At 41.4% G+C, this 11,639-nt stretch overlaps 1 protein-coding gene across 1 annotated transcript in view; it reads right to left on the bottom strand.

The window, feature by feature from the left end:
* Positions 1 to 474: 474 nt before the first annotated feature.
* Positions 475 to 11,639, bottom strand: part of PDE7B (phosphodiesterase 7B) — a 178,455-nt gene continuing 167,290 nt past the window's right edge. The window contains exons 11-14 of the mRNA XM_009319081.1: positions 10,700 to 10,844; positions 8,604 to 8,700; positions 4,460 to 4,540; positions 475 to 3,907 (exon numbers count right to left, since the gene is read on the bottom strand). Coding sequence (XP_009317356.1) covers positions 3,690 to 3,907; positions 4,460 to 4,540; positions 8,604 to 8,700; positions 10,700 to 10,844 — 541 coding nt within the window. The 3' untranslated portion in view covers positions 475 to 3,689. The remainder of the gene's footprint in view (positions 3,908 to 4,459; positions 4,541 to 8,603; positions 8,701 to 10,699; positions 10,845 to 11,639) is intronic.

Genomic DNA, 11,639 nt, shown 5'->3' with positions numbered 1-11,639 from the left:
CTCTCTGTTTCTGTATTTCAGAGGTACACATTTTCAGTAGTCCTTTTTTTCCTCTTTTGGCTGGTGGCTGCAATGTTGACCCTTAAAAACCCAAAGGTAGGTAAAAATCTTAACTTAATGAAAATGCATATGTATGCATTATTTTAACCAGCCTAAAAGTTTCATTTGTCACCACTTTCTTTTATTATTATTGTTGTTATTTATACAGAATTTGCCTCTTTGATGGTATGAAATCTGCATTCAAAGAAACTAGGTTTTAATCAAATGAATTGTATTTGTGGGGCATAAAAGTGTTTTAAGCTCCTGCATTTAGCAGTTTTCTGCTTCTTTCCTTATACGAAAAACCTAACTCAGTTTTAAAACTTAGCTGCACTGGCCCAATAAGAAAGAAAAATAATTTACAGGGGCTTTCTGTAAAGTGGCTAATAGGGCTAACAGACAAAAATTTACATTATCTGCATAGATGTTTTCCTATTCTGTGCATCTAGCATTCTGTTGGCATCCTGGGGAGAAATCCCAGTACAGAAATGTCCTCCGAGCACTGGTGCTGTTGGGTTGGCTGTGTCGGGTACAGTTTGGCTTCCTCTATGGGAAATCAAATGGTAGCATTTTGCATTACAGACCCCAGCGAATCTGGCTGCCAGAGCCTAACTTTTCAGCGCACTGTTGTCTAGAGCACCTGAGGCAAACTGGCCCAGACCCAATCTTGTGTAACGGGTTTGGCTCACGAGTACAGAAGCATTTCTGAAGCCACCCTGAACCTGTTTCAAGCATTGTTTCATGAGACAAGGTGATTGAAATCTAGCAAGTATGTTCAGTGCACCAAAAAACCCCACAACCTGTTCATTTTAAGAGCAGCTTTTCAAAGTTGGGAAGTTTTAACTTGGTAAGAGCAGACTTGTAATGGACCCCGTAGGCTCTAATTACAGACAAGGTCTTGGTTTTATTGTAGCTGTAACAGAACTTGATTTGTACCTAAGCTTTCCTGTTGGACCTATTTTCTGGAAGCTCCTCAGAAACAGCTCAACCATGTACCTGTGTCAAGAGCTTTTTATGCCACTAGGCACCGGGTTTGTTTAAGTAAACTTCAGAACATTTTAAAAAAATTCTTTGAACTAGATGGAAAATGGCTTCCATTTCTTAGTAAAAGGACAAAACAACGGAAATTATATCCTTTTGTATGTACTTAAGTGCTTCTAAGCAGCACATTACACTGCTTGCTTAATGTCCTAATAATTGTCCTGAATCTGTCAGGAGAAGGAAAGATACACCTAAAAAGCTGCAAAGTGGTGATGCTCCCGCCCCCACCATCAGGTGGTTAAAAAGACATTTATGTCCTATAGTTAGAAATAATTTTATTCTACTACAACTCTCTCTCTCTCTTTGCTTGTTATGGTACTTCTAATGTGTGAATCCCATTTAGAAGAGGGAGGAAGAAGAATGTTTTCTACTGGTTATAGCTTACAAAACAGTAGAGGAGAAGAAAAACATCATTCTCAGGATGCTTTGTGTTCTCATAGTGATTTCCACCTTCCCACTTCACTGGGTTTCAGTCTCTTTCTCTGAAGATACATGTCCACTGAATTAGTAGAGTAAAACATCCTTTACTAAAACTTATGCTTTTTATTTTCCTTTAAACATATTAGTCACCTTATGATCATGAAGACTTTGTCTAATCAAGTCAATATTCCCTGTAATTGAGAAAAATTCTATTATATCTCCCCTTGCATCTTTATGAGTAAATATTATCTTTCTCAAACACCAACTTAAATAGCTCTTTTTTTGTTGGCCTCTCCAAGGTATTCATGTCCAAACATGATTATATGGCCATATCTGCTAGTTCTTTTGGAAAACAGCTATACAGATTTGATGTACTGGGGGTTTACAACAATGCTATACCTGAATGCAATTAATTTTTCTGGGGGCAGAGGAGAAGGGGACAATCGCTTTGGTGCAATGCAGTAGTGTCTGAGAATACAATCTCATTGAAATGATGGAAGCTTAAGTAAAGTTTTCTGAAGACTATCTGAACTATCTGAGGTTGTTTATGGCATAGATAAGGCCATGTATCTTTCACAAACACGAGACCATAGAAAAGTCCTCGGCTACTATGGTAGTTAAGAGGATTTTTCTTAACAGTCTGACTACAATGCATTTTTTTTTTCCTTCATTGAGTGAGACTGATCTAGAAGTCAGTTGAAGTATTTTTTTTTTTTAAATGAAAAGAAAAATACAAATGCATTTTGATGCTGCCTATCTAAGGAGGGAATGTGGGGAAAAAATCAGCTACACTGCAACATCACTCGAGAAAACAATTGGACTCCAGAACTATTAGAATGTCGTGCTTTGTAGATCACTAAGCTATTTAATAAAAAATCACACTCTTGAATAAATGGTAATCAGATTGAACTGTCAAATTATGTGGTGTTGCTGTGGGTTTTATTTTTTTGAGCTTAAACTTCAGGCTCTGTGAAGCATTTGCCTAGACCAAATGTGCAAGGTGCCATGGATTAACAACACGGACCCATATGGAATGTGTTTGAAGTTTTCAAGAAGTTATCCTGCCAGACTTCATTCCTTAATGACCTTTGATACACCTTGGATAGTGGAAAGGCAGTTCAGAATCATATCTTGTGATCATATGATTTTGGCAGCTATCAGAAGATGAAGGATGCTAAAAGTTAAGGCTTTTATCCACAAACAATGGTGTATATTAATAAACTCTATACCATATTTACAAATGCTTTCTCTTGTATTAAAACTAACAGTATTCTGTTCACAGTGCCAATGTTTTTACAGGTAGCAATCCCACAGTACTCCAGTATTTTGGCATGGGAATCAGTAGCGCTTTGTATTTACAGAAAATGTACACATATGAATATAAACATGTTACTTGAAACAGTACTCAAAAGATAGATCTGTTCACGTTTCAAAGGTTTAGACTGTACAACACCTTCCCTTTCGTTTGCGAGGGAATACTGTTCCTTGCAATGAGAAGATGCCCGTCTTTTATCCAAAGTGGCATAAAAATGATTACCAAAATGAGCCTTGTTACACTGGAGTTGCGTATGTGGAGAGTAACTTCAGTCCAAGGTTTATAGATCTGTTGTTTAGTGCACAGAATACAAAAGTTAAAAAGGTTTTTGTTTTAATTACTAAAATAATCAGACTCTCTCTGCCCTCTGTGAGCGCTGTCTCACTCAGCCAGTGTCCTCTGGATGCTGAAGATGCTGGTGGTTTAATGTGCAGCCCAGCTGCCAGCCTGGAAAGCGTATGGCGCTCTGGGCCTATATACATATGTCACAGTATGACTCGTGGTAAATGAATATATAACCAAGAGTGCCTCTATCTCCACTGTTCTCAGTAATCCTCCCTGCTTCACAGCAGCTGTAACCGGCCCGGCTTCAGTACTGCTGACCGGGACTCTGCATTCAGGCAGTTCATGATCAGAAGTGACGAATGGCATCAGACATGCGCAGAACGAAGAGAGGGGAGAGGAACGTGAAGGAGATCCAGAAAGGAACCCAGCAGAACCGCGGGCTTGTTCATGAGGACCCTTACAGCTTCTGCTTCGCCATTTCTTCCCTTTCCACGGTCTTGACAACAGGCTCCTAGCTCCCCGGGATTTTGTTTGCTGCTGTGATCAAGACAGAGATAGCAGTGCTATCAGGAAAAATGCAAAGCTGCCACTAAGGAGTCTCTTCTTCATTTAAAGTCTGTTCTTGGCTGCCAGTCACTTGACCTGAGTGGTCATTGCTTCTGCTACTGCTGTGTTGCTTGTGGAGCAAACTCTTCCACTTGGCCTTGTTCCTCCTGAGATGGTTTAGCATATTTTCAGATAGGGGGGTATCGCCTGTAAACTGGGCCCACCTCTCAAAGAGTGGCTCTACGATGTACGTCATGAACCCTGGGGAAACACACAAAGTACAGCAGGTGAGGAACAAATTCATTCTATGAGTGCATTACCCCATAGAGTACCTCGAGAGAATGCAGCAATGTAAGTGGCAAAAACCCTGACGAGAAATAACAATAACGCCTCAAGCAGCCATCAATTCCCTTTGAAATGCACAGCTTTTGACCAGCGCACATGACAAGATGTGGCTCTATCTGCGTGTGTAACAGTAAAATCTGAGAGAGACAGCATCCTTCTCTGAGGAGATTTCAGACTAGAAGTAACCAGTGTGTAATTACATGTGTTGGCTGTGGTTTTTCTCTGCAGATGTTAGAATGACCCCTTTTTTCTCTATGCAATGACTCTGTTGTCTTTCTATTGAATATCTGGCTTGGATAGGTTTCTTTTTGAACGTTTTTATTTAGAATGTGAATCGTGACTCTTGTGGTACCTACAGTTCTTACTGTTAAAACAACTAGATTGGGGGCGGGGGGAAGAAGAGTTTCTCTTTGAGCTTGTGCCATACTGAGATAAACATGGAGAGAAGAGAATGAAACTAATACTTACCGATCTGTATGCTTGGTATTGTATCCTTCTGCTGATTACAAAGGGGGCTTATTTCCAGTTCAAACTTTTGTTCCAGGTCACCTGCAAAAAAAAATAGAAGAGAAAATAATTTGCTGCCACTTATATTTCTTCTCCATATTTATGTCAGACTCTTACAGTGACTGCAACTGCGTGGATTTGAGCAGCTGGAATCTTGCACCAATGACAACCATGTTAAATGTCTAAATACCTTCATTTCTTGGACTTTGTTTTACATATCAGAGAAACTGAGTATGCATACAAAGAAAAATCTCTCTAAGGAAAGGTGACTTCTGAATGAACATTAAATCTGAGCACTTACATGTTTTGAGGACCTTAATTTTTAAAATAGATTCTCTCACATGGAAGATTTTTAGGACATTCTAGTTCATTTACAAATGTCTTCCTATGAGAAAAATGCAGAATATATATTTTAGAAGAAACACATCTCCATTAGTACTGTAGTGTGAGTTGGTACTGTATGCTTGTGGAAGTTGCTGTTAAAGGGCAGCGCGATGGAGCCTGGCAGTCAGCAGCTGTGTCTGCAGTAACAGATTAATAAGGGCCAGAGCACGGGCTCGGGCAACATGTATTCATGTGGCAAGAGCTACAGAATTCAAGTTATAAATGTGGAAAAAGGATGAAATTAAAAATTTGTCTCATAATTGTGGTGTAGCTGGGTATCAGGGCTATGCCTGTGCTGCTGCGCTGAACTTGCATCACTAATTCCCTGGGTGGTCCAGGAAGTCCCCAGAGTCATCTGCACAGGACTGACTCGAGACAGCAGACAGACCTGAAACAGTGGTTGACCAAACTCCTAGCCGCCTTCATAGCACGGTATTTGACTAACTGGAACAGGAGGTCTCCAGGAGTGAATCTAGGACTGCCCTGAAGACTCCTACAAGGCAGCTCCTGCTGTGACTGGCCCTGAGGTCTGTTTCAAATTGTTGAAGAACAGCCTGGGTGGGGGATCTGCTCACTCCAGATGCCACCTGAGACTGCTCCTGCTGCAGAATTGACCAAATTCGGTGTTGAGAAGATGCTTATAAACAGTCGGTAGCAACTATTCCTGCAGATGCAGAAGTGGTCACGCAAGACAGTCTTCTGTGCGTAGGTAAGACAGGAGATGGTTTTTTATGTAGTTGAAGGTAATCAATAGCAATGATCATGCGTATACTGGAGCGGTCACAGAGGACCACAGGCCAGCTGGATATGAGAATTCAGCAGAAAAACAGCTCAGGGAGTCTCATTCGCCCGTTGCCATCCAGACAGCAACCACCTGTCCGGCTGGAGAGATTGCATTTCCCCATGCAATCAGTACACCACGCAAAGATTGCTGTTAATGAGTTAATGTGCTTTTTGTTTGGATTTTTTTTAAACAAACGCTCCGTCTGTGAGTGCAACACGTTCATCTTTCGTGATTTTTAGCCTTCTCTGAGACACTGCCAGGGTACAGTCTTGGTTACTGCATGAGGTACAGACCCCTTCCTATCTGCAGTATGGGAGGGAAGGGAGACTAGCTGTGTGCAAGCCAAGCTGCACACTTGCCCTCAGGCAATAATACTTTGTCCATTTGATTTACTAGTAAAGATGTAGTGAGGGGTGCTTACAAGAAACGTTCCCATAAATAAGACTGACCTGCTAGATCAGACAAAATGTTGTATTCAACCCAAAAAGAATAATTTTACTTTAAATCCACTGATTTTGTTTAAAAGTTCGTTACTCCCCACTAATAGACTGTTTTGACATAAATGCTATTGTGCCACTCAGGCTGTATAGCCCCATATAAAATGCCGTGTGCATTTTTAAGCCTTGCCTTTCTTCTCTCTGCAGCTTACAATGCCTTCTTAAATGTGAGAGGAGTATTTTCAGTTTCAATTCAATATTTACAAAATACCAGGGAAATGTTTTTAGCTTCACAAAGGATCAAAAAGAACAATTCAGCAAAACTGAGACAAAATAACAGTTTGTCATGTTTCCAAATGTGTAATTTGTCTGTCCTCTTTTTCCCCTCTACCCTTTCCAAAAATCTTTGACTGAAAAAAAGAGTGTCTAACTTCAGTGATGACCCCTCTAGGCAGGTATTCTGTGTTCAAAATGGTTGACCTGGCTGGCTTGAAGTGTAATCAACATCATCTTATTTTTGACAAGTCACTTAACTGACAAAAATAAGATTTTCCTCTGCAAGGTAAGAACTTAAATGATGGTCAATTTTCCCATGTTTCAAGTTGCTATAAAAGTAACTGCATGAATTAATTGCCGAGAGCTTTCATGCTGGAGAAAACCTTCTAAGCAATTTTAAAACCTCACCAGAGAAACTGATCATTAATGTTACTTAAACATTAGCCATTTTCTTGAAACTTCTTTCTTGCCGGTTCCAGTTTTATACAAACAAATCAAGTTGCATTATTTACCCTGTGTTCCTACTTGACTTTTAAAACATCCATATGAGAACAAGTTACAGTATTTTTCTAGGAAAGGTTCATGTTAGGAGCTGCTGTAGGTATCAGGTACTCCCTGAAATGTACCTGAGTTGTATATTTTATTTGCTAATAAATGTAGTGTAGATGCACCAGATGACTGGAAGATAAAGATCTGAGTCTATTAAAATGGCATTAGAAATGTTTGGTACAAAAATGTTCAAACTTTGTACGCGTTCCAGAAGGAAGATTAAACAAGGCACGGATTGTGGGATTATCTGCCTCATCTATAGTTAAAAATCAAAACATGAGAGAGATGCTTTTCAAATGCTAAACAAAAAATAGCTTCAAGCCCCAGCACTCTGCGTAAGGGGGTAGAGAGGTCTACAATAACATTTTAAAGTGATAACGGTATCTAAATACATGCTATTTAATATTGTCTTTTGTGTCACTTACCAGAATTATACAGCTACCAGTGACAGTCAGACCACAGTTTCTGTACATTCTCCCACATGAAATGCTCTTTTTCTCCCTGTTACGCTTCTAACTGGTCTCATGCTCCAGTGTTCCCTTTCAGAGGTATATTTTAGATGTTATAATAATAAATCTTCAGTCTTGGGGAAAAAGCTTATGTTTCTAAGAGTTGAGAGTGCCATCTTTCTCAGCATGGTCCCTCAACACGCTAAAGGTGAGGTATCACACAAGTGGGGCCCTGTCCTCATGAGCTGGATATTGGTTATGCCTTGACTATAATCTGACTAAATAAACCTGCATCTGACAAGTTGTTTATGTTGATTCAAAAGCATCAAAGACATTTCACCAGCTTAAACTGACACTGGCTGAAAGTTAACTTGCTGACCTATTTGTCCTTGTTAGGGACTAACTGTACCAGGTACCAGCTCGGATGTGGCTTAATTTTGTGGTGCAGAATTTTAAATGAATTGAGAACTTCATTGTGTGCTCTTCCAGTGTTTGTACCGCTTGCCTTTGGCGCTCATGATGCTCCGAACAAAGAATTTAGCAGTGATTAAACTCTGCTGCACCCTGTGTTGTAGCACTGCATGACCTTGCCTATGCAGATAGAGCCAAATGGTGTAATTACTGTGTTTTAGAAAAAAACCCTGCCTGACTGTGCTCTCTGCAGGGGTTTGAAAACATTTGCAATAGGTCCTAGCCAAGCTTTGGCTTGCCCGCTTTGGCCCTTTCAACAGCGTGCTGGGAAGTGCGTTTGAGCCCTTTCTCTGCATTTGTAGGCAGAAGAATGTGTCATATTTGGGAAACAGCGAGGGTAAGGCTCCCATCGGAGCTGTAGTGGGAGCGTGAAAAGCGAGATAAAACACAGTGGACAGCGGTAGTGTTTGGTGCAGTGTAGCTCTGGTGCCGTTCCAGCTCAGAAGAGCTAATGATGACTGGAGGGTTCTCAGAGGAGAATCCAGCCGTGGGCTCTCCAGCCGAATTCGAGTGCTGAGGCACAGCAGAGCCCTCCCTCCTGCCTGATGCTGATACAGGAGCAGTGAGGGCAAAGAAATACTTGCTGCTCTTTCACCCCTTCCCACTTTTCAAATGGGGCAAAGTATCTCTTCAACAGCTCGTTCTTGAGGGGGATTTCAAGGCAAACTGGTAGGCTGAATGCTACCTCTGTCTCGCCACACAAAAAGCCTGGAAGGCCGAGGTGAAAGGGGACTGCTGCGTGCGAAGGGGCTGACCTTGCCGGTAAAACTCTTCGCAGACCCGTTCGCTCCACTGTTTGCTCAGATCCCAGAGCCGGCAAGGGTTGCAAATGTCAGCGCACTTGAGTGCAATCTGAAAGCAAAGAAGGAAAGTAGCGATGAGAAAAGAAATCATTGTCTAGCAGTGCTTCAGCAGCAAATCTGCAGCCATGAAACTCCCAGGCCTCACCAGCGATGTTGGGAAGGGTTAAGATCACCTTTTTAGAGACTCGGCCTCACCCAAATATGCCTTTTGAGGAAAGAGCATTTATTTAAGCTGCAAACAAAACTTTCATTCAGCTCTCCGCTTCACCGTAGTGAGAACAAGAGGAGGGCCAAATTCCAAGGCTGCAAAGTCTCTTGGATATTCCTTGCAAGGAATAAGCCAACAAAAGCCTCAGGCTGGCTCCTGCTGACTGCCTGGCTCAGCATCCATGGCTGATGACAAGGAAGGGAAGAGCCAAGCTGGTGTAAGACTATTTGGGCATCATTTCTCTGCGGTCTCAGTGAGTGACCTTGCATCTCACTTCAATTACACTTCATCTTAATGTCTGCATATTTTTGTTTACAAAGCTAAGCACAGGGCTCTCCGCACTGCCCCTGGCTTGGTTTCACTTAGTTAACTAGTACTTTTAAGTGCTTTGCAGGGGAATGAGTACAGGAGGGCAAGAGGTTTTTAAAATCAAGTAACTGCTTCAGAAAAGTAAACCATGTAATAGTCTGTCTGTCTTACTGCCTTGGAACAAGATGTCATGTGCCTCATTTCTTCACAGATTGAACACAGTCAGTTAGCCTGACAGAGGTCAGAAATCATTCTGGCACCCGGGAGGAAAACAGAAATATTTCCTGTATAAATTCAGACCTGTGAACTGGAGGAGGGAAGTCTCCAAGTCACTTTTCTCTCTGGATTAAATTGATTAGCCTTACTGTTACTATTACAAGGGTCTTTCAAACATTCTTTAACTTACCCTGATCAATCAAGATTTCTTGGGGTTTTTTTCTTTTCTTCTTCCACAGCTAATCCACCAGATAAATAAATCTCACCATGTCTGTGCCCTAGTTCCTATCTTCAAGAAAGCGCATAAGAAACTTTTTGCCCTAGTTGAGATCTGTAATCCCTGTGCCTTTGGCATTTGCACAACTTTCTTGCCCTATCTGTCCAGAAATATGATAAGCTCATCACCCTGCCCTGCATGGTCCATGCAGGAATCTGACAGAAGACCATATTTGATGGAGGACAGGTGAGCAGATTACTACATTTCCCACACTGGTGGAGGGGGAAGAATTAACAGATCAGCACTTCTTTCCTTGCAACTGTCACTCTTCCTGTAACCTCGACAAAGTGATAACATGTAGATGTTTGTTTTATTGATGATAATGATTACTTAACTCCTTTATGTATTTAAGAGTGAAATTGATGTCATTTCTCCAGAGAAGCATGTATATGCAGCTACTTTAATCACAATAATGCTTTAATAGGTAGTGGTTTATTCTGAAGAGCCTGTTAATGACTGCAGCTTAGCTGGAAGAACCAGTTTGAATATATTGTATTTTTAAATAAAACGTCGTTTCTTCATTAGCTGGGCAGATCCACTAGAAAAGCACCTGCTGCCATGGCAACAGCTGTCTCTGCAGAGGCAGTTTCTGAACATCCATCACAGGGACGGGACTTGGGCACCTGATGTCAGGCTGTCTTGGAAAGAACACCGACAAGGGGGCTCTCCTGTGCGGTGCTAGGAAATAACACCAGTGAAGCCACGTTTGCCAGAAGAGAAAATACAATCGAAGCATTACCTGGCAAGAGATGCAGTCTGGAAATAAAATAATTAATAGCTTATCTTAATTTCTCAGCATTTGACACTCTCCTGTATCTGTTGCATTCACAGCTTTCTAACTCAAGGAAATTACATACGGAAATACTGGAGGCACCTTACACTTGCCTGACGTACCAGGTGGCTGCAGCAAAGTGTTTATGGTGATAGGTAAGGAGACACTGATGTCCAGACACACTATCGTATGCTATTCTAACATATATTAGCAAATACTGTGACTTGAAAAATGAATAAAATACAGTAATGGAAAAATAAAGTTACCTGAAGCATAAAATGTCTGTCTTGTGCATCCTCCAGCCTCAAATCCTGATTGTCAAGGTGAGATTTCAGACGGATCAAAAACTCATTCTGCCTGTTGATGTCTGTGGCCAAGATCAGAGAGCCCAACTGCTGCTCAATGTCCTGTCTGCAATAAGGAAAATAAGCCCCTTCAGTCATGGAACCACTGAACATTAATAGCGCAAAATAACCTGCTACGGATCATAGCTAGCATAAAGCTTCCTCTTTCTTTATGGATGCAGTCTGATCTCTTGGCTCAGGGTTTGCAGGGTACAACTGTTCTAGCTGCCTAAACGGGTTCAGGAGGAATAGATAACGTAGAAGGAAAATGCTTGTTGGCATAGGTGGTTCTGAAAGGAGCTGAAAAGTGCTAGGGAAGTAAAACCAAACCAACAGCATGATGCATCTAGAAAAATGCTCACATCTTACTTCAGCTGTTCAGAGCTGGGTGCTGAATACAGCAACTTTAAAGTTGCAGTTGAAGTTGTGAAGGACTGAAGTCCTTTGAAGTAGGACTGAAGCTGTCGGTCTGATGCAAAGGATTTCTGGAGGGATATGGAGCTTATCGCTTCCAGGTAACTTGTTTATGTTCTTGGTAAGGTCACCTGTGATTAAAACTTAGTATTGCAGGCTGTTCATTGGCTCAATCTCCATTCCTTGGTGGGATTAACACTGCACAAAACCAGCAGGTAAAAAGTTAGCATCAACTTGGCCAAGGTGCTCATGTTGCTAGGTCTTTTTTTTTTTTTGCTTCACCCAAAAAGACAGTGAAGACTGAACCACACCTCCTCAGTCAGGTGAGGAAGTCCTGAGTAGTCTCGATGCTACTTGACCAACTCCTCCATTTCTCTCTCTATTCCATGCTTTTTAATCACTAAATCTTTCCAGATTTGGTTGGTGCTATGTAAAACAAAAAATGCCA

This window comes from Pygoscelis adeliae, unplaced genomic scaffold (genome assembly GCF_000699105.1).
Source record: "Pygoscelis adeliae isolate BGI_AS28 unplaced genomic scaffold, ASM69910v1 Scaffold172, whole genome shotgun sequence".
Classification (NCBI taxonomy): domain Eukaryota; kingdom Metazoa; phylum Chordata; class Aves; order Sphenisciformes; family Spheniscidae; genus Pygoscelis; species Pygoscelis adeliae.
This window is presented reverse-complemented; position numbering and strand designations above follow the sequence as displayed.